This window comes from Balaenoptera musculus, chromosome 15, assembly GCF_009873245.2.
Source record: "Balaenoptera musculus isolate JJ_BM4_2016_0621 chromosome 15, mBalMus1.pri.v3, whole genome shotgun sequence".
NCBI classification, from domain to species: Eukaryota; Metazoa; Chordata; class Mammalia; order Artiodactyla; family Balaenopteridae; genus Balaenoptera; species Balaenoptera musculus.
The window spans coordinates 10,637,869-10,662,379 of record NC_045799.1 but is presented as its reverse complement, the minus strand read 5'-3'; the positions used below and the strand labels follow the sequence as shown (position 1 = coordinate 10,662,379).

Genomic DNA, 24,511 nt, shown 5'->3' with positions numbered 1-24,511 from the left:
GACCTGGGACGTAGTCCTATTAGGTTCTTTTTGCCCCCTATTTTTAAAGGCAAGGCTAGTTGGTGGCTTTAAATTTATTACAACAAATTTATTTATTTGGACATTTCCAGGTCATTTGGGTAAATGGCATGTTCTTTTCAGAAAAGAAAATGAAAAAAATATTTCGGGCTCTGTTTTATGTTTTCAAACAAACTCCCACAGTATCTTTTTATACATTTAATTAAAAATACATGGATGTTGATGGAGGACTAAATTCACACGGTGGAGGGACTTCCCTGGCGGTCCAGTGGTTAAGACTCCGTGCTCCGTGCTCCGGGGGCATGGGTTTGATCTCTGGTTGGGGGAACTAAGGTCCTGCATGCCATGCAGAGTGGCCAAAAAAATAAAATAGAATAAATAAATTCACATGGTGGAGGTGGTTTCCAAGCAGACATCATCGGGTGACCTGGGGGTGGTGGTCGGTTATTTGACTGCTTAATTGTGGTGCCTTTATACAGGAACAGATTGTAATGAGAGTCATGCCACCATATGTATGAACAAATATGGTTGATATGTGTATGTATTTTGTAGGGCTCTGTATAGAAGTAAGGGATCCACAGATTCATTTATTCAGCAAATACCTATTGAGCACTTACTATGTGCCAGGTGCTGTCGTAGACTGGGGATACTGCTGTGCAGGTCCCTGCCTTCATGGAGCTGACCATCTAGTGGAGAAAGAAAGCCCATGAGCAATAAATATATAAGGTACTGGGTGATAATAAGGCTCTCAGAGAAGGATGAAGCAGGTTAAGGGGCTGGGTGTTTTAAATATAGATTTTATTATTATTCAGGTACGGCGAGGCCAACAGATCAGGAGACAATTGCCATTGAAAAGAGAGTTTGTTATACTCATAGTTCCCAAGTGAAGGGGGCATGCCACATCGTGGGGGGACACATGGGGAAGCACAGGGCTGGTCAGAGGCAGAGGGAGGGGGTAACTGTGGGCAAGAGCTTTATTGAGGTTTTTGAGGGAAGGAGTGGGCGAGGCAGGGTAAGCTGGCTTAGGATTGGCTAGTTTGAAAAATTTCAGCGAGCCCTGGGCCATAGGGCTGTCATTGGTTGTCTGATCTGGCCCTGGGATGATTAGGGCATGTGGATAGTGGCCTGGTGTGTGAGAGCCCAAAAAGGGAGGTGGAAGGAGGTGGCTAAGGGTATGGAATCTGGATTGGTTGGTTTGTATTTGAAAAGCACGCTTGTGGGTGAGTGGTTTACCATCTCTAGGAATTGGCTATCCCTGGAAGGAGCAGTCCTTGCAGGGTCTGCAAGGTCCCGGATGTCAAAGCATCAGAATACAGAAAAGAAAAGCCATGGTTAATACACTGGGGGCATGCTAGGAGTGTGGTCTTTTATACAGGCTGTGGGGAGGAGGTCAGATAAGGGCTCTCTGTTTAAGTGACATTTGAGCAGAGACCCTAATGAAGAGAGGGAGCACATGGATATACCTTAGGGAAGAGTCTTCCAGGCAGAGGAAACAGCAAGTGCAAAGGCCCTGAGGAGGGACTGTATTTGGTCTGTTCATTGAATAAAGAGTTTGGTGTAGCTGAAAGGAGAGATGAGGAGGAGACAAGGAGACCAGGTCAGGGAGCTGGGGCCGCGAGAGACACTGGCTTTGACTGAGTGGGATGGAATGTCACCAGGTTGGGGGAGACACTCTGTGCAGAGGATGAGTATGATTGGAGTTGCATTTCAACAGGGTCCGTCTGGAGCTGTGCAGAGAACAGATGGGAGGGGAAGCAGGAGAGCAGGGAAACCAAGGAGGAGGCTTCAGCAACAATCCACGTGGGAGAGGATGGGGGCTGGACCACTGGAGGAGGTTAAGTGGCCAGATTCCTGATATAAGTTAACAGGACTGGATGGAGAGATAGGAGAACCAGTGTTAGGAGGAATACTATTTTTTTTATTTTCTGGAGGAAAATGTATGTGAGGCCGTTTTAGCAAATGTAAATCTGAGTGAAAATCACGCTTCCTTTAGCTGATGTCTTTTTTTCTTTTTTTCTTTTTTTTTTCGGCTGTGCTGTGCAGCTTGCAGGATCTTAGTTCCCCAGCCAGGGATCCAGCTCAGGTCCTGGCAGTGAAAGTGCCGAGTCCTAACCACTGGAACACCAGGGAATTCCCAGCTGATGTCGTTCTCCATGCTCCTACAGCTCCCTGCGCCTGCACCCCCATCATCCCACGTGTGCAGAAATCTTTTATTCACCTTTTCTCCATTAAATAATAAGCACCTCTGGGGCAGGGACTGAGTCCAGTTCTGTTGTTTTATTGTTTTGTCCCCAGCTGCTCTGAGAGGGCCTGGCTCACTGTAAGGTCTCTGGAAATGTTTGTTCAAAGAGTGTCAACTTTGCAGATCTGAGTGTTCTCCCTAGGAGGAAGGACTCTCGCAGTGGGGCCATGGGCCCACAGGCTCCCTCGACAGCTGGTGGCATGTCCAGGGCTTCCCCACCGCTGGGCTTTGCACTGGCTGTCCCTTCCCCTCCTCCCGGTCCCCACTTCAATGTCACCTACTCAGAAAGTCCTTCCTTGACTCCCTTCAGGGGCTGCCCTCCACCTCTCCTCTGGCCCCAGTCGCTGTCTGCCAGGTCACCTTGTGCTCACCAACATCAGAAATTATTTTCTTCAATTTGCATGTCACTGTCTCTCTCTCTCTCCCCATCACTGTGCGGGCCCCATGAGGGCAGGGGCCTGGTTCTCAAATGTTCACTGGGGCAGGAGGTGGGGTTGGTGGCCATTCTGATCCCCTCCAGTGGGAAGGGTGCCCATGCCCAGCAGCTGCGGTGCCAGGTGCTAAAGGCTCCCACCCGTGCTTCCTGGGGGACTGGCTTGGCTGGCTGGAACTGTCCTGCAGGATATGGCAGGGGTGTCCAGTCAGGACCGGAACTGAAGAGAGGTATGTGGGTCAGAGTTATGCAATGGCAAAGGCAGATCCTGTCTTTATTTTGCTCCTCATGGGTTTTTAGCATTAGTCTTGATTTTTTAAAAATATTGCACTGAAATATGATTTATCTTGATTACTAAGTTTTTTTTTTTGACTCCCCCTTAAATTCTGTGCCCGAGGTGAGAGGTCCCAGCCCTCCTCAGAGGTGGGCTGAGAATCTGTACTGTGAAATCAGCCTTTCCCAATCCCCACTGTGAGTCTTAGGGAAGCACTGAGCTCAACGGTAGATGGGGGATGTCCATGTGACCTAAAAAATAAGACACATTTGGGAAAGGTCTGCTTTGCCGTTTCCCCTAGAGCAGTGATTTTCACTCACCGTGATTTTCACTGCATGGAGTTAGTTGCCTGTACCAGGGTCAAAAGGGAGGCCCCATTGGGGCCGGGGGAAGAATTGTGCCCCCAACTTCCATCAGAACAGCCCTTATTCAGTCCAATTTACAGCTGGGCTTCTTCATCAGATTTCATATTGCTTAAAAAAAAGTGGAAAAGCCACGATGGTCAGTCGATGATGGTCCTAGAAGTGGCTAGTTAGGTGTCCTGAGGCCTCCGGATTCTTAATTAGGGCAAAGGATCCTTAAGCACCACTCTGGGTGTGAAGGTCAGTATCTCGAGCCCCTTTGTCCCTCACGGGAGGTCTTGAGAGGTGCCTGCGTCTGGGCCTCCGCCTCAGCCACCAGCACAGATGAGAATCTGGGCAAGAAGATGCCATAAACCTGGACCCTCAGTGACCCCAGCTCCTCCTCTGCCCTCGGTGTGGTGGGCGCGCGACTCCCCTCCCAGCGTGGCCCGTTCTGGGTTCCCCCAACTCAAATGGTATTGGCTTTCCCCTCCCTGGAGTTTTAAAGGCTGTTTGTGTGTCACGCTTCTGTCTGTGTTGCGTTTTCAATTGTCTTCCGTTCTCTCTTAGCCACTTCGGAGGGGGGAAAAGCTCATTCCATAAATCTAAGGTATTATTACGGTGACGGCACTGCCTGATCTCTATGACACACACCGGGCTCGGGAAGGTAGAGCTAATTAGTCGGAACACTTACTTTTCAGGCGTGAGTCACTGGAAGCAGGTGTCAGGGGGAGGCTTTCACGAGGCCCTCGTGACTTGCATGATATTTCCAGTCGGCATCACTGCGTGTACACTGTTTAGAGGTAGCCCTGCCCCCTGCCTCCCCACTGGGTAGGGGGAGAGAGAGAGAGACAGAGAGACAGAGAGACAGAGAGAGAGAGAGGTGCTCGGACGTCCCGCTATCCAATGTTAAAAGCAAAAGCCGTTCTACTTTATGGCCCTTTTTCTTGCTTCCCCTCAGTCTTTCATTCATTCCACAAACGTCTGTTGAGTACCTGCTGGCTGCCGGGCCCTGTGCTAGCTGTTGGGAGTCAGCCGTGAGCTCTAGCGCTGAATCCCTGCCACGATAGCACTGACCTCCTTGGGCGGGAGACAGACCATAAGTGAGGAGCAGAGAAATAAACAAGGCAATTCCAGAGGCCGATAAGTGGATGGAGAAGATAAGCTGGGTGAGAGAGAGAGAGAGAGAGAGAGCGCGGGTACCGTGCGCGCTGGAAGGGATTCTATAGACAAGTGGTCCGGAAGGTGATGGGAGGAGCCAGCTCTGCAGAGTTCGGCAGGAAGGGCGTTCCCGGCGGAGGGATCTGAATGTGTGAAGGCCCGGGGCGGGAAATGCGCTGGGTGCTTCTAAAGAGCAGTTTGGAAGCCAGCGTAGTTGGATGGCGTGAGCGAAAGAGAGACACGTGGGAAATGGGGCTGGAGAGGGCGGCAGGCCCAGGCAATGCCGGGCATTTGCGCTTTATTCTCAGCGTGATGGATGCCGCTGTGGGTTTAGGCAGGACAGTGATGGGACCAGATTTGTTTTCGAGCTTGCTTTCCGCAGCTGGCCGAGGGGAGGGGCCGGGGCCAAGGCCGCAGGCGTTTGGGGTGGAGAAGCCAGCGATGCTGCGGTATCCGTGAGGCGGAAGGCAGGCGTGTGACCGCCACCTGGGCGCCAAGCCCCCTCTCCAGACTGGCACCGAGGGGCTCTGAACTCTGCAAGCAGAGTAAATCTGGTGGGCTGCCCTGGGTCTCCCTCTCTACCTGGCACCATCCACACTGCATGAGATCGGGAGGTGTTCCTGGTCGGGTGGGTGCTCTGTAGGTCTTTGAGGGGCCCAGGGAGGCCTTTGGGGGCTTCAGACTATGCCCTCAGATGGCCCAGGAAACTGTGGTCCACCTTCCCAAAGCATCAACCTAATGTCATCTAGGTTTACATTTAGATTCAGATAAACGGTCTGAAGCATTTTTTTTTTCAAAAATTAAAATAAATGTGGCATAGAATTAAAAAAATCCACACTATTTTTTTTAAAGAGAAAATCAAGTGATTTCACCTTTGTAGTCAGCAGTGCTGACGTGGTATCTACTTGGCTGTTAGGGGTGCCTTGGCGGAAAAGTTTGAGAAACAGGCCTTAAGGTGCAAAAGTGGAGAACAGCAGATGGGAGAGAAGGAAAAAGGAGGGAAAGAGAGGCCTGGAGGTGGGGGGAATCAAAGAGAAAGAGGAGCGAGGGACTGCAGTCTTTACCAGCAGTTTCCCAAAGGTACCTGCCCTGTTTTCCTCCAACCCCACGGGGACCCCACCAGGCATGAAGGACCCAAGGAAACAGGCCCTTTTACTTCTGGTTCCCACACTGGCTGGCCTTGCTGGGAAGCGCCGTTTCCTCTCTTAAGAGAGCTCCATGGAAGGCTTTTTCTCTCTTTTTCACCGGTTTTGTTTAATTGCACATGATCCACACTAAAGACAGACGTGTAGCTGCTGCTGTTTGTATTTTTTCTCTAGGCAGCCCCAGAAAGCAAGTCTTTGCTGGGCATGTTATTTACATGGTGGAAAGAACAAGCCGTTTCCTTATTAGGGAAACAGGCGTGGGGGCTGGGGCGGGCGGGGGGACCGACAGGGCTGTGTGCTGGGCTTCCCTTCTGGACTCTGAGGACCAGGGACCCCCTGCGGATGGATGCTGGGACATCCTCCCTGGGGCGTGGCTCGGTCTCTCCTAGGCCAGGGCTGCGCTCAGAAGCAGCACGTGCCTTTGAAGGCTTCTGTAGTGATGGCGATAGCTTCAAGCCTCAGAGGGCGGGTAGGGCTGGGGGCGTCCTGGCGGTGGCGGTGGCGGGGTGTGTCCTCTGGGCTCAGTTGTTGTCTCTGGTGTCTGAGGAGGCACTTCCAAACAAGATGTCACTGTCGTGGGACATGCTGCTCAGCTGCGACTTGGTTTTGATGAGGAACTGGGTCCTCCGGAACATCACCCTCTCTTGCTCCTGCTTGAGCTCCAGGTAGGAGCGGGAGAAGGTGTGGAAGATGGAGGTCACGGGGAAGGCCATGAGGAGAATGCCGCTGAGGATGCTGCTGAGCGCCACCACCTGGCCAGGCGTGCTCCTGGGTACCATGTCGCCATAGCCCACAGTTGTCATGGTGATGACGGCCCACCAGTAGCAGGCGGGGATGCTGGTGAACTCAGGGCTATCGGCCATCTCGTTCTCGATGACGTAGAGGAGGGGGGCAAAGAGGGCGATGGCCACGCAGAGGAAAAGCAGCAGGAGCCCGAACTCGCGGGTGCAGCGGCGGGCCGTGAGCCCCAGCGTCTGCAGCCCCAGCGAGTGGCGGGCCAGGCGCATGACGTACAGGATACGCAGCGCCCGCAGGACCCGCAGCACCAGCCCCACCTTGTCCAGGTAGCTGTTGCCTGTGCCGGGCTTGCGGCGGTCCGCGGCGGCGCCGTCCACCAGCAGGGTGATGTAGTAGGGCAGGATGGCCACCATGTCAATCAGCGTCAGCGGGCTCCGCAGGAAGGCAAACTTGCTGGGCGCCTGGATGAGACGCAGGAGGAACTCGAGGGAGAACCAGCCCACACACACAGACTCCACGATGAAGATGTTGTGGCACATCTGGGAGCACTGGCCCTGGGAGAGAGGGGAGAGGTCAGCGGTCCCACCAGCAAGGAGTACGGGGCTCTGTCCTGGCTGGGCTGCCCGGGTGAGAGGTGGTCTGGGCACGATGCCTGTCCCCGTCCTGTGGCCCCAAGTCCTCTCTTTCTCTGGTTATGCTCACTCCCTGGTTGATCCCGTGCAGACCTAGGGCTTGAAGTACCATCTCAACACTGACCATTCCTAATCTCTCTCTAGCCCAGACCTCGCCCCTGAACTCCAGACCCCAGACGGGCTGCCTCCTGGGATGTCTGATAGGTGTCTCAAACTCATCATGTCCTGAAACGGGCTCCTGATTTCTTTCTTCTTAAAATTTGTTTTTATTGAAATGTAATTGACATATAACATGGTGCACAAATTTAAGGTGTACAGTGAGTTGATTTGATACATTAATATATTGCAATGTGAATAATTATCGTTCCGTTTATTGTGTTGAGAACATTTAAGATCTAGTCTCTTTGGGCTCCTGATTGCCTGCACACCTGCCCACCTGTGGATTCCCTTCTTAGCGATCAGCAATCCCATTTTTCCGGGTGCTCAGGACAGACTTGGCCTCATCCTGACGCCTCCCCTGTAATCCTCATGAAATCCCACTGGTGCTTCATTGAAAATGATTCCAGAGTCAAAGCACTTCTCACTCTGTCCACTGCCCCACCCGGGTCCAGTCACCGCCCTCTCTGACTTGCACAGTTGCAGGCACCTCTTCCCTGGGCTCCCTGGTCCCTGCAGTCCATTTCGCACACACGGCCAGAGGGACTCAGAACACGAATCGGATCCTGTCCCTCCTTGCTGAGCATCCTCCGTGGCTCAGAGAGATGGCTCAAGTCCCCCAGGGGCACAGGTGGCCAAGCCACCACCTCTCCCACTTCCTTGCCCCCTGCCTGCCTCACTCACCTGCTCCAGCCCCACGGGCCTCCTCACTGCTCCTCCAACACCCCAGGCTCACCCCCAGCTCAGCATTGACTTTTCTTGACTTTCCCTGCAGGATTCCTCTTCCCCCAGATGCCCGTATCGCTCTGCCCTCCCTTCCTCCAGCTCTTTGCTTCCATATCACCTTCCCAGGGAGGGCTTTTGGGACCTGCCCTGTTTAAATGCCACCCCCCCCCTTTGTCCGGTACCCCGATTCCCCTTATCTTGCTCTATTTCATCGTAATGCTCATCATCTTTTAATATGCTCAGTAAGTTACTTATTTATCATGTTTATTGTCTGTCTCAGCCCTGCCTGCCTGCCCCACTGCCCCAGGAGACTGTAGCCCCACAGGGCAGGATAGTTTGTTATTGTTCACTCTCAGGACCCCAGTGTCTGGAAAGGCCCAGCACGCGCCCAGTGATCAATTCATATCTGTTACCAGGATGGACGGAAGAGCCCTGGCCTGGTGTTTAGACGGGGTGTCAAGTGAAGGCCAGTCAGGCAAAGGGAAAACGGTGGAGGTGGCCCAGGTTGGGTGGAGGCCTGCTGGGGAGCGCAGCCATCTCACTCATCGCCCCCTGATGGCTGTCCCAGGAGAATTCAGTCTTGAGGCTGCCTCACTGAATTTTTCAAGAGAAGCTGGAAATTTGGAGTTTTACATGAAATCTCCTGGGTTTTAAATGTTGTGACAATTTAATACAAAGAAAGCACTCCGTGGTCCACTCAAACACATCTGTGCGCTGCATCTGTCATGTGGGCTGCCAGCTTGTTGCTCTGGTCTGCAGTACAACTGGATGGTGGACCGTCCCCAGTGGGTTTGGACCTCAACCTCAAAGGGGCCTTTGGCAGAGAGGGAAGGCACAAATGGTTCTACCTGGGGCATCTTGTTGGTTCCCGGGCACAGCTGGGTTCTACCACACCTGCTCTGCCAGCTCTTTCTCTAGGAATATGTGAGAGGCTGGAGAGATGAACTAGTACTTGGTGAGGCTTTGAGGTCTCAGACCTCTGGGACAGGAAGCCCCCTCCTCTGGGAAGCCTTCCTGGAGTGCTTCCCCTCCAAGTATCCCCAGCACAGTTGGTGGTCCTCTCACAAGAGCCCCCTTGGCTTGTGTGTCATACTTATGGTCACGGGGCTGTCACCTAGACTTGAGCTCCCTGAATCTGGAGACTCACTCTGGTCACCCTGTCTGCCCTGTGGAGCCTGAATACAGTAGGCACTCAAACGTGTGCTCAGGTGAAACAGTGAACCCCACTGGTCCCCCAAATGAAGTAGAAGAACAGCAGTTTTACTGAGTCATGAAAAAGGCCGGGTATTTTTTTTTTTTAAAGCAACTATCAGAAGTTGAATAAAACTGTGGCTTTGTTAGTATTTTCCTGATAAAATCAGTATTGTGTACGTTGGAGCCAAGAAGAAATCTACACTAAACACAGGTGTTTCCAGACAGGTCTCAAATGATGGGCATTTCCTCTGTTTTTGGTAGGCACGTATAATCCTCATAGTGAGCACTTTCTGCACGCAATCGCCAGGCAATGTTCCAATCACTTCCCGTAGACCCATTCACTGAACCCTCAAGTGCTGTGAGGTGAGCCTGTTCACAGACTCTTGGACATGTCTGGAAACTGAGGCACAGAGAGGTTAAGTAACTTGCCTACAGATACACAGCCAGAGTGGATGAAGTGGGATTCAAATTCAGGCCGTCTGGCTCTAGCCCTGCCCTCTTCATCACTACCCCTTATGCTTCTCAAAAGTTCATTTTACTGGTTGAGTGCTGTTTTCTTAACACTGGTTTTTAAAATTCAATATATTAAAAAAGAAGTGCCAGAAATTCCCTGTGAGTTATAAATGCAACACTATTGCTACTTTTTCCATAATATATGTGTGTGGAAAAACCCTCACGTGGTGAGTGGTTCTAATGTTTGATCAGAGAGTTCATGTAAAGCCCTTAGCACATGCAGGGTACACAGCCAGTGCTCAATAAATGCTGGCTGGCATGATATTTATGTTGAGTTCCTACCGCCATACTACCTATTTCTCTAATGCCTACACAATTTGCACCGTTTGAACCTTTTGGTCTGTCTTGAGACTTGCTTCCAGAACCCCTATGTATGGGGAAAGGGTCCCAACTAAAAGGCTGAGGGTTTCATACATAAGGAGGCTGAACTGTGGGGCTAGATGAGGTCCCAGGCTGCCATGTGGCACCCATATTTCCATGTTTAAGAACCAGACTAGGGACTCAGTCAGACCTGGGTCTGGGCAAGCTGCTTTGCCTCAGTGTTCTCAGCTGTCAAGTGGGTGTGAGAACACCTCCCATACCAGGATGCTGGAAGATCCGCTGAGAAGATAAGTTGCAGGCAGAGTGGCAGCCCAGCCCTTGGCTCCTAGTAACTGCCGGCTAAGTGAGTGGTATCCCTGAGAATTGGACACACACCCCGTCAGGCCCTGGAGTAAACACTTTATGGGAATTCTCTTATTTAACAGAAAGAAATGCTCACTATTTGAGGTCATGTGCACACACACACATCTATCAATAAAAATCATATTCAGGACCCAGAAAAGCTTTCTGGGATATTTTCATGCAAGGGAATTAGGAAGACTGAGAAAGGATGCAAGTTAGTGAAATAAATTTTGATGGTATATGTCATGTGCTTAGCTGGGGGCCAGGTACATCATAAATCACATCATCCATGACATCATCCATCCATCCATCCATCCATCCAACAGAGAGTGGCTGAGTGCCTCCTCCCTGCTGGACAATGTTGCGGGGGGGGGGGGGGGGGGGGGTGGGGCACAGCGCAGACCTGCACAGGCATGGAGCTTGTGTTTGAACGTGGAGACGGGCAACACACATGTAAACACACTTACAAACATATGTAAGCACAATGATGGACTGGGGTGCTGCTCAGCCAGTGCACTCAGGGAAGACCTCCTGGAGGAGGTGACAGTGCAGGTGAGAAGGCTGTGTACTTCTGGGAGGAGAGTGGTCCTGGGATCTTACCTTCTCCTCCTCCTCCCTCAGGCTGGGTAAGGTGCTGATGGAGAGGTTGACGGCAGTGACGGTGACAAAGAGCACCGACAGGCAGGCGAACACCTTGCCGGGCAGCCCTGAGTGCGGCCTCTCTACCATGTCGCGCAGTCTCCGCATGCAGCGGCCCAGGCGGCCCTCGCCCTCCGTGGGGCCCTCGCTGTCGTGGTCCTCGCTGTCCAGCGGGTCGTCCTCATCCTCCCGCTCCACCATCTCGGCGAACTCCTCGATCTTCTGCAGGTAGCGGCGCTTGCAGCAGCCGTCCAGGTGGTCCTCGGCGATGCCCCAGTAGAGCAGCTCCTCCTGGAAGGACAGGGCGCACATCTCCCGCAGCAGCCGCAGCTTGCCGGCCCGCAGGAAGGTCAGGATGGTGCCGAAGGCCCCCGGGTTGCGGTCGAAGAAGAACTCGTTGCAGGTGACGTCGTAGTCATCGCACACGTTGAGGATGTCGTCGAAGTTGGTGCAGGCCTTGAGCTGGCCCAGCCGCGTTAGCGGGAACTCCTCCAGCGTGGTCCAGGGCAGCGAGTACTTGATGCCGCCCACGTTGATGATGATCTGGCGCCTGCGGTCCTCTGGCTGGCCGCCCTGGCGGGGCTCGTCTTGCGGCCGCAGCCGCTGGGCTCGGCGGTAGAAGACGCCCTTGAGTGACTGGCTTTGGGGGAAGAAGGCCGGGTGGAAGGAGGCGTCGGAGGCGCAGCTCAGGGCGCTGTAGTCGTAATCAGAATTGTCTCCCGGTAAGAGGGTCATTTTGGGCCTTCACATCCCTCTCGGGCCTGTGGGGAGAGGGGAGGAAAGACCCACAGTGACTCCTGAGTCTCCGCGGATGATGCTGATTCTGCAGATATTTGCTGATATGGACTGAATTGTGTTCCCCCAAATTCACAGGGGGAAGCCCTAACCTCCAATGGGTTGGTATTAGGAGGTGGGGCCTTTGTGGGGGTGATTAGGTTTAGGTGAAGTCATGAGGGTGGAGCCCCCGTGGTGGGATTAGTGCCCTTATAAGTAGAGGAAGAGACACTAGAGGTCCCATGTGAGGGCACAGTGAGAAGGTAGCCACCTGCAAGTCAGGAAGAGAGCCCCCATCAGAACCCGACCATGCTGGCACCCTGATCTCAGACTCCTAGCCTCCAGAACTGTGAGTAATAAATGTCTGTCTGCTGTTGTGGTTACGAGCATAGATTTTGGAGCCACGTGGCCTGGGCAAGTTACTCGACCTCAATGTGTTTCAATTCCTCATCTGTAAAATGGGTATGACCATATGATCTACTTCACAGGATTACTGAGAGGATTCAATGAATTATGTACCATCTAAGACCACTTAATAGAGTGCCTGGGACATGGTAGGTACTCAATACTTGCTGTCTACTATTATTTTTAAAATTATTTTATTTTATTTATTTTTTGGCCATGCCATGTGGCTTGCAGGATCTCAGTTCCCTAACCAGGGATTGAACCTGGGCCATGGCAGTGAAAGCCTGGAATCCTAACCACTAGGCCACCAGAGAACTCCCACTGTCTACTATCATTATTAGTATTTAACTCAAAGGGACACCTTGTATTCCTTCCATACATGGAAAACTGATATCACTTGCCATAAATCAGGGTCAATGTCCAAAAAATGCACAGTTATCACAACAGTCCCGTGTTTGCTCATATATCAGTAAACATCATCTTGAGGATACAGGAATGAATCGGACAGGCATGCTCACTCCTCCAGAAGGCCCTCCTTGGCTCTTCCAGCTAAATCGAATGTCAGGCCCACCCCCGACCCCCATTTATCTTCACTGCACTTGCCACCTGTTTTCGAATGATCTGTGTGCAAGCCTGGCTCCTTTAGTAGACTGCTTGCTCCCTGGGGGAAGAGCGTGCTTTACTCATCTCTGAATCCCTGTGCCCAGCAGTGTAAAAGCTCCAAGAAATGCTCAACAAATGAGTACGTCTCCTGTTGGTGAGGCCAACATGATGAGGGCACTTCTGAGAAACTGAGGTCAAAATCTCAGCTTCCATAGACGTCTTCCTTCCCAACCCTCAAAGCTAAGGGTTTGTGCCACTAGAATGAGATCGCTTATTCATTCATAGCTCATGGGCTGCATTTGGTTCACAAGTATTTTGCCTTGCTGGGAGAAGATTTTGAAAATGGAGACATTTCATGTAAAAATTCGTATATCTTGGTTTCTTTTGAAAAATCAGACTATCTGGTAATATTTGACCCAAATTCCAGCTGAGAAATGACTGCCCCCTTTAGGCAGGGCATGAATGCTACAATCCACCACAGTCCCTACCCTTCCCTGTTGTCCTCCTAACACCCACTTTACTTCTCTCATGTATGTTTCCTTCCTGGCCCCTGTAGGCATTTGAGTTTGAGACCCCTAGATGACAGCAACAGAGCTCTCCAGAATTCAGCTGATCCAGGGAAAAGTAGTAAGAGTCTAATACTTTGCTTTTAAAAATCACCACTCCTCCCCCCAGCTCAATCCCCCATGGATGCAAGTGGTACCAGCAAAGCCTATCAATTACAAATGGAAACCTATTTCCGATACCTGAGTGTCCATCTGTGCTATGGACATGTTCAGGGGAAACACACGTGGGTGCACACACATACACGCAACCCTGCATGGATGAGAAGCAGTGTTTAACAGGAGCCACGGCGGTTTCCACATCTGAAAGGGGCACCTTCCTAACAAAAATTCTTTCACAAAAGCAAATCATCACTCCACTCATTTATCTTTGGGGCAAGCTATAGTTTCACTCAGGTTTTGGAAAACTAGGGTACACCCGTGTTTGAAAAAAATGATTTGATTTTAAAGAGTTGAGTGTTTTTAACTTCACCTAAAATTGGAACTCATCTCCTCAGGCAAAGCCTGCCAGAATCCCTTGGAAGAGAAAGATCGCTTTTAAGTGCAACCGCTTTTCAGCTCTGCTGCTTTATCTTTGCCACCAAAGACAAGAGGGAAAACGACATTCTGTTTGGCAAGAATAGTGATGAAGGCAAAGGAATATTCCTCTCATCCTGCAAGCCCTGGAGAGCTTTTGTGAAACCCCACATCTGTAATCACTTCTCTTCTTGCAGAATTTCTTCTTTCAACCCTCCTCGATTTCCCTCCAGCAGAAAGCTCCCCCAATTAACGATTCCTCATTTTTTTTCTCTCATGACCCGTGTCAATTGTGAGTTAAAGCCTCAGTCTCCTGTGTGGAAAGTTGTCCTGTCTCAGAGACTTGTTAGTATGGAGAGGAGAGAAAAAGCATGCTTCGTTCAGGCTGCTTGTATGCAGAGGGCCAGAGGGCCCTGGGGAGGCCCAGATGCTGGAATTTGCTAAGCGAGGGATGGGCACACTTCTCCTGAGCCTTTGGTCTTGGGGTTACCCAGTCTGATGGGTGTGGGGTGACGGTTCTGCATGCTAGAGTCTCGGGTGAGGATCATAGATCAAACAGGCTCTGAAGTCCTGCTTCTGGAATATAATGCTTCTTTTCACCCAGTCTGATACCCTCACAAAAAGGCTGATCTTTTAAAATTTCCCTACAGTGTTAGGTTTGTCAGTTCTCGAGCATGGTGGAATTTAATGATTTTGCCTCTTAGGGTCTATATGTCTACTTGGGAAGAGGAAGCCATTTGAGAAAGGGGCTCCGATGGTGGGGATGAGGAGGAGGAGTCCTGAGGGAGCTGTCATTCATTCAGTCAACACTTATCATGTGTCGGACTGGGCTAGGTCTGGAGGCACAGCAGAGGACAAGACAGACCCAGCCCTGTCCTTATGGAGGTGACGTTCTAGTGGGGGAGACAGTCTCTAAATAAGTACACAGGCTGTAGCGAGTGTTGTGATGAAAACAGAACAAGGTGACAGATGGGAAATGACTGGGGGTCAATGTTAGCTGGAGGGCTAACCCAGGAGGGCTTCTCGGAGGAGGGGACCCTGGGGGCAGAGCCAGCCCTGGGAGGACCTGGGGGAGGGTGCCTCAGGTGGTGGGAATGGGAAGAGCCTGCTCCCCGACCTGGGGATGGGCTTGGATGGTCAAAGACCAAAGTGAAGCCCGAGTGGCTTGGCAGAGTGAGTGAGGGGAAGGTAGTAGAAGATGAGTGTGGGGGCATCGGCAGGCATCAGATGGAGCTGGGGTTTATTCCTCGTGGGCGAGGCATCCTCAGGAGAAGATTCAGGCTGGGTCGGGGAGAGCAGGCTGGAAGCCCCTGTAGTCATTCTTGAAAGAGACCATCGAGGTTTGGATCAGCGGAGGGGTCTGGAGAATTGGATGGATTTGGGGTGGACTTTGGTGGAAGAGCTGACAGGACCTGCTGCAGGACTGGAGTGTGGTGAGGGGGAAAGACTAGGCTGCAGGATGATTCCAGTGCCATTCACCCAGGTGACCGATAGGTGGTGCTGTGATGAGGCCTGAGTTAGAGGCAGCCTTTCCTGGCTGTGGGATGATGGACAGGAGAGGGTGTGGGCAAATCAGGGAGAGAGAGCAGGGATGGGGGCCTCGCACATGGATGGATGGGTGGTGTCAGACCACCAAAGCTGACCTGATGATCATGTGTGGTCGGGGAGGGGATGGTATTAGCTGATAGCTTTGACCTGGCTGGGCTGGGGTGGGCAGGAGGGCCAGGCTAGCAGAGATATGGCGAAGCCCAGAGGCCGGTATTCCCTGTGCTCAGTGCCCGCCGCCCAGCACCCACTTCCCTGCTGAAGCTGCACTCCACCCCAGGCCCGAGTGGTCAGTGCGGGTAGACACCACTAGGGGGGCTATGGTAGGCAGAATAATCCCCCCAATCCCCACCCTGCCCCGCCCAAAAGATGTCCGTGTCCTTATTCGAACCCCTAGAACCTGTGAATATGTTAGATTATGTGGCAAGCAGGAATCAAGCTTACAGATGGAAATAAGGTTGCTAATCAGCTTCCTTTGAGGTGGGAAGATTTTCCTGGATTCTCTGGGGCCTCCATGCAACCACAAGGGTCCTTAAAAGATGGCAGAGAGAGGTAGGAGGGTGCATCAGAGTGTTGCAACGCTGCAAGAAAGACCCGACTAGCCAATGCTGGCTTTGAAGATGGAAGGGGCCATGAGCCAAGGAAAGCAGGCAGCCTCTGGAAACCAACACAGGCAAAGAATGGACTCTCCCCTCCAGAAAGGAACGCAGCCTGCCCACACCTTTATTTTAGTCCTGTAATGCCCATTTGAGACCTCTCTTCTCCAGAAGTGTGAGGTAGTAAGTTCGTGGTTTTTAAAATTATTAATTTTTTTTTTTGGAGTATAGTTGATTTACAATGTTGTGACGTTCGTGTTGTTTTAAACCACTCAGTTTGTGGTGATCTGTTACAGTAGCAATAGGAGACAAATACAGGGGATGTTGAGAAAAAGCTGGTTAGACTTCAGCTTGGGGGGCAACTTGCTGACTACCCCAAGACGGGGAAGCAGAAGAGCCCACTAGCTCTGAAGTCAGAACATCTGGGTTCAAGCCCAGTCATTCTGTGACTTTGGAAAAGTCATGTCCTGCCTCTGAGATGCAGTTTCCTTCTCTGTAAAATGGGGATATGAGTTGCTCCAACCTCCCTGAGTTATGCTGAGGACTAAAGCAGATATCACAGGTGATGTGCTTGGCCCAATGCCTGACACCCTGTGGACCCTCAGTGGGCCTGCTGTATTATTATTAGCTATGAGGGGGGTTTGTCGTCCTCCCCCTCCACCAGCCAATGGTGACTCCTTTCTTGACCTGATCAAGCAGGACCGGAACCCAGTATTGTCTGACCCCAGAGCCCGTTGCTGGAGGGAGTGCAGTCTGGTATAGCCTCTGGGAAAGCCATCAGGGGTACTGAGGGGAATGTGCCTTATGACCCAGGAAACCCACTCTTTGGTATATTCCCCAGACCTGGGTCCATAGGGGTTGTGATAGACATTGTCTGTAATATATTATTTACACTCAAATAGTTGACTCAGCATCTGCTTCTGGGGACTCATATCTAAGCGAGGAACAAGGCACAAGAGTGTGCAGCTTGTGTTGCTTTGGTGCTAGGAGGTCTCCCAGTGTCCCTCCCAGGGGGGAAATGAACAAGCGATGCAGATGGCGGATGCCTGGAGGTTGCACAGGAATTAGAAGCAACGGACTAGATGTAGGTTTAGCAACACATTTAGATCTTAAAAACATGGTGCCGAGTGGAAAAAGGAAAAGAAGTTTATAGCACTATGCTATTTATGTAAATGAACACACACACAACATTACATATTTTACAAAGACTTGAGCACATGTAAGGACCTCTATCAACCACAGGGAGGGTGCCTGGGAGGGCAGGGGGAGGGGAACAAGTGTGGGGATTGGAATGAAGGGAACAGTGACTAAGGTGGCCTGGCACAGGCCAGTGATGAAGAGTGGTATGAAGTAGATTGTGGTTAGCACAACCCTGGGTTTTAATCCAGGTTTTAGAAAAAAGAAGAAGAAGAATACGAAAAAAATCAAGCCACTGGGTTCGGAATCTCCCTGGACTCAGTGGAGATACAGATTCCCAGGCCCCTCCCCAGAGCCTCTCCATCAGAATCCCCAAGGGGGAGGCCCAGGAATTGGCATTTTCGAAGGCTCCCTGAGAGCCTGCTGACGTTTGAGAGAGAGGAAAGGGAGGGGCCAGGAAAGCCTGCAGACCCTCTAGCTGCTCTGGGCTATGGCAGGAAGCCCCCTGCCCAACTGCTCAATCTCCTTGGGGTTCTGGAAGGCTCTGTGGATCCCACGCTAGGGGAGCTTCACTGGAGAAGTGGAGACCCTCTGTTTAGAGAGAAAAACCTTCTGCACTGGGGCTGCCTTGATCAAATGCCCCTTTGTGAGCCCACAGATCCGATGACACTCCCCATGCAATTTCTTTTCCTTCTTCCTGGGAGAAAGATGATTTTCACGAGCTATGATGGAGGGCTGAGGATACATTTCCAGAGAGAAATGAGCATTGAAGCCAGGAGGAGTTCTGAGGGGCAGCCCCCCCCCCACCATGAGGCTGCTCTGTGGTCAGCATCTGACTGAGGGTGGGGTGCAGGGCCTGGGGGGTAGGACTCAGGCGTGGGGAGCAGGATGGGAGGAAGGTCTAAGTCAGGCTTGCCTGGCTGTCACTGCTGCTTTTGTTAATACCCATTTGGCCCGATACAGCCATCTGCACCCACTGAGGCGCCGGCCCTCTTCTGGGCCTGTTTCCCCCTATAAAGTGGGGATAAGTGTGCCGACCTTACCGGGCTGTTATGAGGATCTGGTGAACGGAGGTTTGCTGCAGGTACGATCACTGTCACTTGATCTCTCATCCCCACGGCCACATCCCATCAAGGACAGGAAGGATTCCACAAACTGTTATGTACTGATCCCAACTGCTAAGACACCTCTTGGGTCTCTCCAGGGTTTTGACAAACTGCTGTCCTCTCTCGACTCCACTCTTCCAGTCCTAGGCCTGTCCCTCTTCTGAGCAGGAGGTGGGGGGATGCAGAGAGAGCACCAAACACTCACAGTGCTGGAGCAACACCCGTCACAGCCTCCCATCATCACACACTAGGTGCCAGGCACTGTGGAAGAGCCTTAACTGTGCGAGCCCACGTCCTTCCCTAAGAGGCAGGTGTTACTATTAACACCCCCATTTTACAGATGAGGAAATTGAGGCTTTGAGAAGTGAAAACTCATGACTCTGGCGATGAAACCAGACTCCAACTAGGTCTGTGGGATTCTGACCAAACCTCTTTGACTCTGCATTTTACTGGGCCCCTGCATTGCTCATTCCTGGTGGAGCGGGGAGGGTGTCCAGCACCAGGAGCAAGCCAGGGACGGGGTCTCTCGACTCTATTTTCTATGCACAAGCTTTCGAAAAGTCTTTGAGGATGGGGAGAAGCAGGCAACTGCCCATAGCTGGGGAAACATCTTTATTCCTACTGGGTATTTGCACAAGAGCAGAGTAAGAAATCAACAAAACTCCTGCTTGCGTCAAGTTCTCAGTTGCCATTTTGGTCTCTCGGCAGAACTCTCCTATGGTGTAGACAGGCACCAGCCAGGGGTGAGGGTGTGGCCTCTGGACCACGCTGCCTGGCTCACCAGTTACCACCTGTGCAGTCTTCCGCAAATAACTTCACCTCTCTGTGCTTGAGTGGCCTCAGCTGTAAACTGGGGGTAATCATCGCACTCTCCTCCTAAGTGCTTGGAGCCGTGCCTGGCACATTAGAAGGGCTCTGTGCTTGCTAGAATGGCTTCTGCACAGCACGCTTGGCGCCTCCCCTGCCCGCTCCTCCCCTTGCATTTCCTTTCTCAGAGGAGGAATGTGAAGCAGACAACTCCTTCCAGAGGGCTGGACCTCAGTGCCGGCTCTCCATCTCACCTGGCACTGAAGTCAAGTCACTCGCTTGGCTGGGCCTCAGTTTCCCTGTCAGCAATGTAAACTGATGAGGCACGTTCCTGTGCTTGGCAGAATAGTGGCCTCCCAAAGATGCCCATGTCCCAAGCCCTGGATGGAACCTGTGAATATGTTACCTAACATGGCAAAAGAGATTATGCTGCTGTGATTAAACCGAGGGCCTTGAGATGGGGAGATGACCCTGGATCGACTGGTGGGCCCAATATCACACAGGCGTCCTTAGAAGAGGGAGGCAGGAGGATCAGAGTCAGAGAAAGAGATGTGATGACAGAAGTAGAGGTTGGAATGATGCGAAGCCAGGAGCCAAGGAGGCAGGCGGCCTCCAGCAGCTGGGAAAGGCAGAAACGGATTCTCCCCCAAGAAGGAACGCAGCTCTGCTGCCCCCCTGATGTTAGCCCAACGAGACCCATTTGGACTCCTGATCCCCCCAAACTGTAAGATAATAAATTTGTTGCTTTCGGCCACTAAATTGGTGGTAATAGGTGGCAGTAAGAAATGAACCAAGTGCAATGCAACTCTCTTAAAAAAAGAAAAAAGCAGTTTTTCCTGAGCTCCTCGGTCTTTGGTTTCTTTCTGCCCACCCCGCTCCACACTTGCCAACTTGTGTGATCCCCTGACCCCGAGCGGGTGTCGAGGGCACCCCACTGATCTCTCCATGCAGCCCTGCCCCTGCCGGTGCAGCTTCATCTGTCAGGGTTAGGGCTCCTGGCTGGGCTGACTCAGAGGTGGGTCACGCCGCATTAATCCTCAATTAAAACGTTAATCCAAACAGATCCAGCCATTAGGCTGGCCCAGGTCCTGGCATGCTGGATCTCTGTGAGATGCTGTGCCCGCGTGGGGAATCCATCTTCCTTGGCTCACTCCCGTCCTCCCTCGTTACAAGCCAACCATGCTGGACCTCAGCCCTGCTTCCTGCGAGCTGGGGCCCAAGTCACTGGGGTGGGGGGGATATTTGCTGGCAGCTGGGCTCTCTCCTCCACCCCGCCACCCCCAAAGAGAGAACATGCCGGAGACGCCCTTCCCCCCAGACAGAGGCGGCCTCTGGAGCCTCCCTACTCTGCTTCTGGCAAAATAACAGTTTGCCTTCTACCAGGAGGGGCTTTGCGGGTGGGAGCCGGACGGTCCGTTTCTCTCTGCCTCCTTGCAGCCCCCCAATTTGGGAACACAGGCGTTAAGTAGAGGCACAGGCTTGGAGAGCAGTGAGGACCTTGGAGCAGCAGGAAGGGGACACCGGCTTAAACAATCCCTCGTTTCTTATTCCTTAGCAAGTGTTGAGGCCGCGTGTCTGTGGTCAGCTGCGGCGGGGAAGGGAGGAAGGAACAAGGGAGAGCATGGCGTGCCCGCCCGCCTGGGGAGACGCAGGTGTAAGGCTGTGACCACAGGGCAGGGGGAGAGCTGAGGCACCGTTCGGATCCTATCTGGAGCACATTCACTCCGTGTTCTGACTTTGTCAGTCAAATACTGGCTGCTATGGAACAAAAATGGCCAGCAGGGATCGAGTGCTTGCAGCTAGCCTTTCTTGCCTCCCCCTTTATATTAATTCTCTTTAGAGTGGCTTCTCCAGCCGCCATTTTCCACCCAGGGGCTCCATATCTGGGTTTAATGAGCCAACCAAGAGTGGATTCCCAGACCCTATATCTTTGGCAACCGGAAATGTTGACTCTTCCTCACATGTTCGGAAGGGGGATGTGGAGAAAAGACGGCCCAGTCAAGACACATTTTAGGGGTCCAGGGGGTTAATTCCTTAGTCTCGGTTTGAGTCTCTCAGCCCTACATCCAGGACACATCTCTCTGCTCTTCTGTTCCCTGGGGCATCTCGCTCATCTCTTGCCAGAGCCCAGCTGTATGGCTGGTGCAGAGAATTCAGAACAGCAGTGGGACAGGAGCTTAGCCCCCAGACCTGCCCCAATCAGACTCCAGGACTCCCCCAGCCTGGGTTCTCAGGGCTTGGCACAAGAATCAAGGCTGTCTTGTTTCTAGCACATTCACAGTCCCCTGTGGGTTTGGAGTGGGTCCCATGACAGACATCTTTCCACTGGAATGGGCTGGCTTAGGGAATGACTGGTGAGGGCAATCCCCAGGGGCCATCCTCACCTGTCTTTCAGACACACCCTCCCTCCCTCCCCGCTTGGCAGGTGCCTCTGCAGAGCTCCAAGACAGAGGACACAAGGTCAAGCTCAGGTCTGGCTACCTGCCCCTCCCCTGGCTCCAGCAGTGCCAAATCTGCCTTGGAAACGTGCTCCGGGGGGGCTCCCTGAAGTGACTCTGACTGCAGTCATGTGTGTGGGTATCAAACACACCCTAGTGAATAAACCTCTGCTTAGATTCATAGAGTCAGAAGCAGCCCCTCCCCCTTTAACACACATACAATGAATCAGGGCAGCTCCTGCTCCCTCCTCCCACCTCCCCTGCATTTGTCTGAGGGGTCAGCAAACGGGGTCTCTGTGTCCGTCTCATTCTCCTTGGTGACTTTGGTGCCTGGCACCCTGTATGTACTTAAGAATAGCAAGTGCTTAAGAAAATGCCTGCTGAATGGACAACTTAACTAATACACCCCATCGGTGGGAGCCTCCCTTCATCGGTATGGTTAGATCAGTGTTTCACAGCCCCCCTCCCCACTACCACCCTCCCCTAAAGAGCTTTTTAAAGACCTTTTCTTCTTATCCAACAACCTACTGCAGCCTCCACCCCTCCCCTTGAGAATGAATGCAGTAGGCGAACCAAGGAAAGGCCGTTCTGCAACCTTCCAGTGACGTTCTGCCTACACACATGGGGAGGGGGATGCTCTCCAAGCTGCAAGCTGGCTTCCATCCTCTCCTGCCCCCATCCCATCCCTCTCCTTCACGGTTCTCTCCTCAGCACAGTGCCTCAATAACTGTTAAATGAATGAAATAATGAACGTTGGGCACTTGGCATGGTGAGCTGTGCACAGTAGGTGCTCAACCAATCTTTGTCCTATCCATGAATGAATGAATGAACTTCTCTCTTTTCCTTCCTCATCCGAAGACTCCAATCCATCCAGGCTGAGCCCCTTCTGGGTAGGGAGCCCCGGAGGCTGAGGAGTCCCCAGAGCCCAGCACACAGTGGGCGCTCAATAAAAGCTTGTGGCGTTAATGAGTGGCTCAATAAAGCCCACTGACGGGATGCTCCCTTCGGTGCCTAAGGATGGAGTGAACGAGCGAGTGACAGACGCCCCCCTACCACCTCCCCCCAACACTCCCTCCTCCCTGGATCCTCCCGCGAGACGGCGAGAAACCTCTGCCACGGCCGGGATGTGCCCCCCCACCTCCTGCCCTGTCACTTCGCACCCCGGGGACCCCCGGGAAGAAAAGAAGCTGGACCCGCACCATGACCGTGGCGAGCGCGCTCCACGCCGCCGCCCGCAGCTGCTCCCGGGTCCTCTGTCGTCCCGGCCGCCCCCCTCAGTGGCTTTCGGGGTCCCCTCTGCGGGCGCCGGGGCCACGGCCACGTGCATCTCCCCCCACCGGAGCCCGAGTCCGCCAGTCCGGCGGTGCTCGGAGAGGCTGCAGCGCGCCAAGTTCCCACCTCAAGTTCGCGGCACAGCGTCCCCACCGCGGAGTTGGCCGGGCCGCGGCTCGCCGGCGGGTCCCGGCGAGGACACGACCAGGGGCTGGAAGCCACCCGCGCCACCTCCCGGAGCCGCCGGCAAACTTCGGCCCCCGGGCCCCGCTCGGCTCCGGCACTCGGACCCAGGGCCGCCCGCCTCTGCCTCCCGGTCCCCGCCGGGCTCCGAGTGCGCCGGGAGCGCCGCGAGGCAGCCGCCGAGGGAGGGAGGGAGCGGGGCGGGAGGCGGGCCGGAGGGAGGGGCGGCGCTCGGGGCGGGGAGCGCGGGCGGCGGCGGGGAACGCGGGGGCCACGCGGCGCCGACCCCGGGCGTCCGGGCGGCCCAGCGCCGGGCCCGGGCCCTCGGATGTGCAGCGATCCGCTGGGCGCCTTCCCGAGCCCCGGCCCGGACCGCACGCGCCGAGCGCCCCGCCGCCGCCCTCTCCCCTTTCCCCGCCCTCCCGCCCACGCCCCTCCGCCCGCCTGCCCTCGTGGTCCCCGCGCTCCGCTGCCCTCGGGATGCACTCGCCCCGCCGCGCGCCAGCCTCCCGGGGTCATGTGCTTTCCCCGGAGGTTCGAGTGCCCGCTGGCCCTGGACCCCTCGCGTCACTGCCCCAGGCGCCAACGTGCCACGGAAAGTCTCCACGCTCCGCCGCCCCGGGGCCGCACGCACCACGCGCCCGGTCTTGTGCTTCTCCCTGGAGGTCCGAGTGCGCCGTTGCCCTTGGGCCCCTCGTGCCACTGCGGGCCAGGGACTGCACGCGCCTTGCGGCGTCAACTTCTTAGGGACAGCACGTGCCGCGCCAGGTGCCTTTCCCTCCAAGTCCCTGTGCGCCACCGCCCCGGAGTCCGCGCGGCCCAGCTGCCAGCACCCCCAGCCGACGCGGGGCACTCGGACCGGGTCCTGGGGTCCCGAGCCGGCTGAGAGCGACGCCTCGCCTCGGAATTGGTAGGAGTCGCGCTTTGGCTGGGGGTTGGGTTGGAGGGCTCTGCCCGAGAGAGGGCGCCACCGCGGAGCCGGCCTTTTAGGCCTTTTAGGGTCGCTGGCCTCGCACCCCGCTTTCCTCTTTTCCTTCCGGTCTCTACCGCCCTTTCTCACCATCAGAGAACCCAGCAAGGCCGTGAAGAAACCCTGCCCTGAGCCCGGCCTGTGGCCTCCTCCTCAGGGGTGGGGAGCAGCTCCGGAGCTGGGAGTGCACGAGGAGGAATAGGGTTAGGGTATCATGGCTCACCGGTGCCGCAGAGGCCGCCGCCACAAGGAACTGCCCCCAAGAACTCACTTTCTGTTGGGAGAGAGGCAGAACCAGCAAAGCCGCTGAGGCGCAAGATTGGAGGCTGTGAGAAGGGCAGGGAGGAAGCCCGAGCAGGTGGTGGGGCTACAGAGTGAGGGGAGAGACCGCCTTAGCTAGACCTAGGTGGAGGCGACATTTACACTGAGCCCTGAACAAGGAGAAGCAGCCCATCTTTGGAAGATCTGGGAAGAGAGCTTTCCCGGTAGATGGAACCGCAAAGACAATGGCCCCGAAGCCCGGGAGAGAGAGGTGTGTTTGAGGAGCTGCAGGGACACTAGAGAGGAGAATTGGGGGGCGTGTAGGAAAGGAGGTCTCCCTGGCTGTGTGGGCTTTGGTGCTCAGGTGGTCCCTGGGGTGCACTTTGAGAAACACAGCTCTATGTGGTGGATCAGGCCCCTGCCTTTCTCTCCCTTCTGAAAATGGGCGTTGATATCTTTT

The 24,511-nt window shown here is 53.8% G+C and overlaps 1 protein-coding gene across 2 annotated transcripts; it reads right to left on the bottom strand.

Annotated features, from left to right (window-relative positions):
- Nucleotides 1-5,645: 5,645 nt before the first annotated feature.
- KCNG1 (potassium voltage-gated channel modifier subfamily G member 1) lies at nt 5,646-22,997 on the bottom strand. Of its 2 annotated transcripts, none has more exons than XM_036824192.1 (3): nt 22,565-22,640; nt 10,837-11,636; nt 5,646-6,906 (listed from the first exon to the last, which is right to left on the bottom strand). In XM_036824192.1, exons 2-3 carry the CDS (start codon nt 11,608-11,610, stop codon nt 6,136-6,138), a joined length of 1,545 nt encoding a protein of 514 aa, XP_036680087.1. In that variant the 5' UTR covers nt 11,611-11,636; nt 22,565-22,640; the 3' UTR covers nt 5,646-6,135. The 2 variants fall into 2 exon arrangements, with proteins under 2 accessions (XP_036680087.1, XP_036680086.1); XM_036824191.1 differs by lacking the exon at nt 22,565-22,640 and adding an exon at nt 22,764-22,997 and having other exon boundaries at nt 5,647-6,906.
- Nucleotides 22,998-24,511: the final 1,514 nt, after the last annotated feature.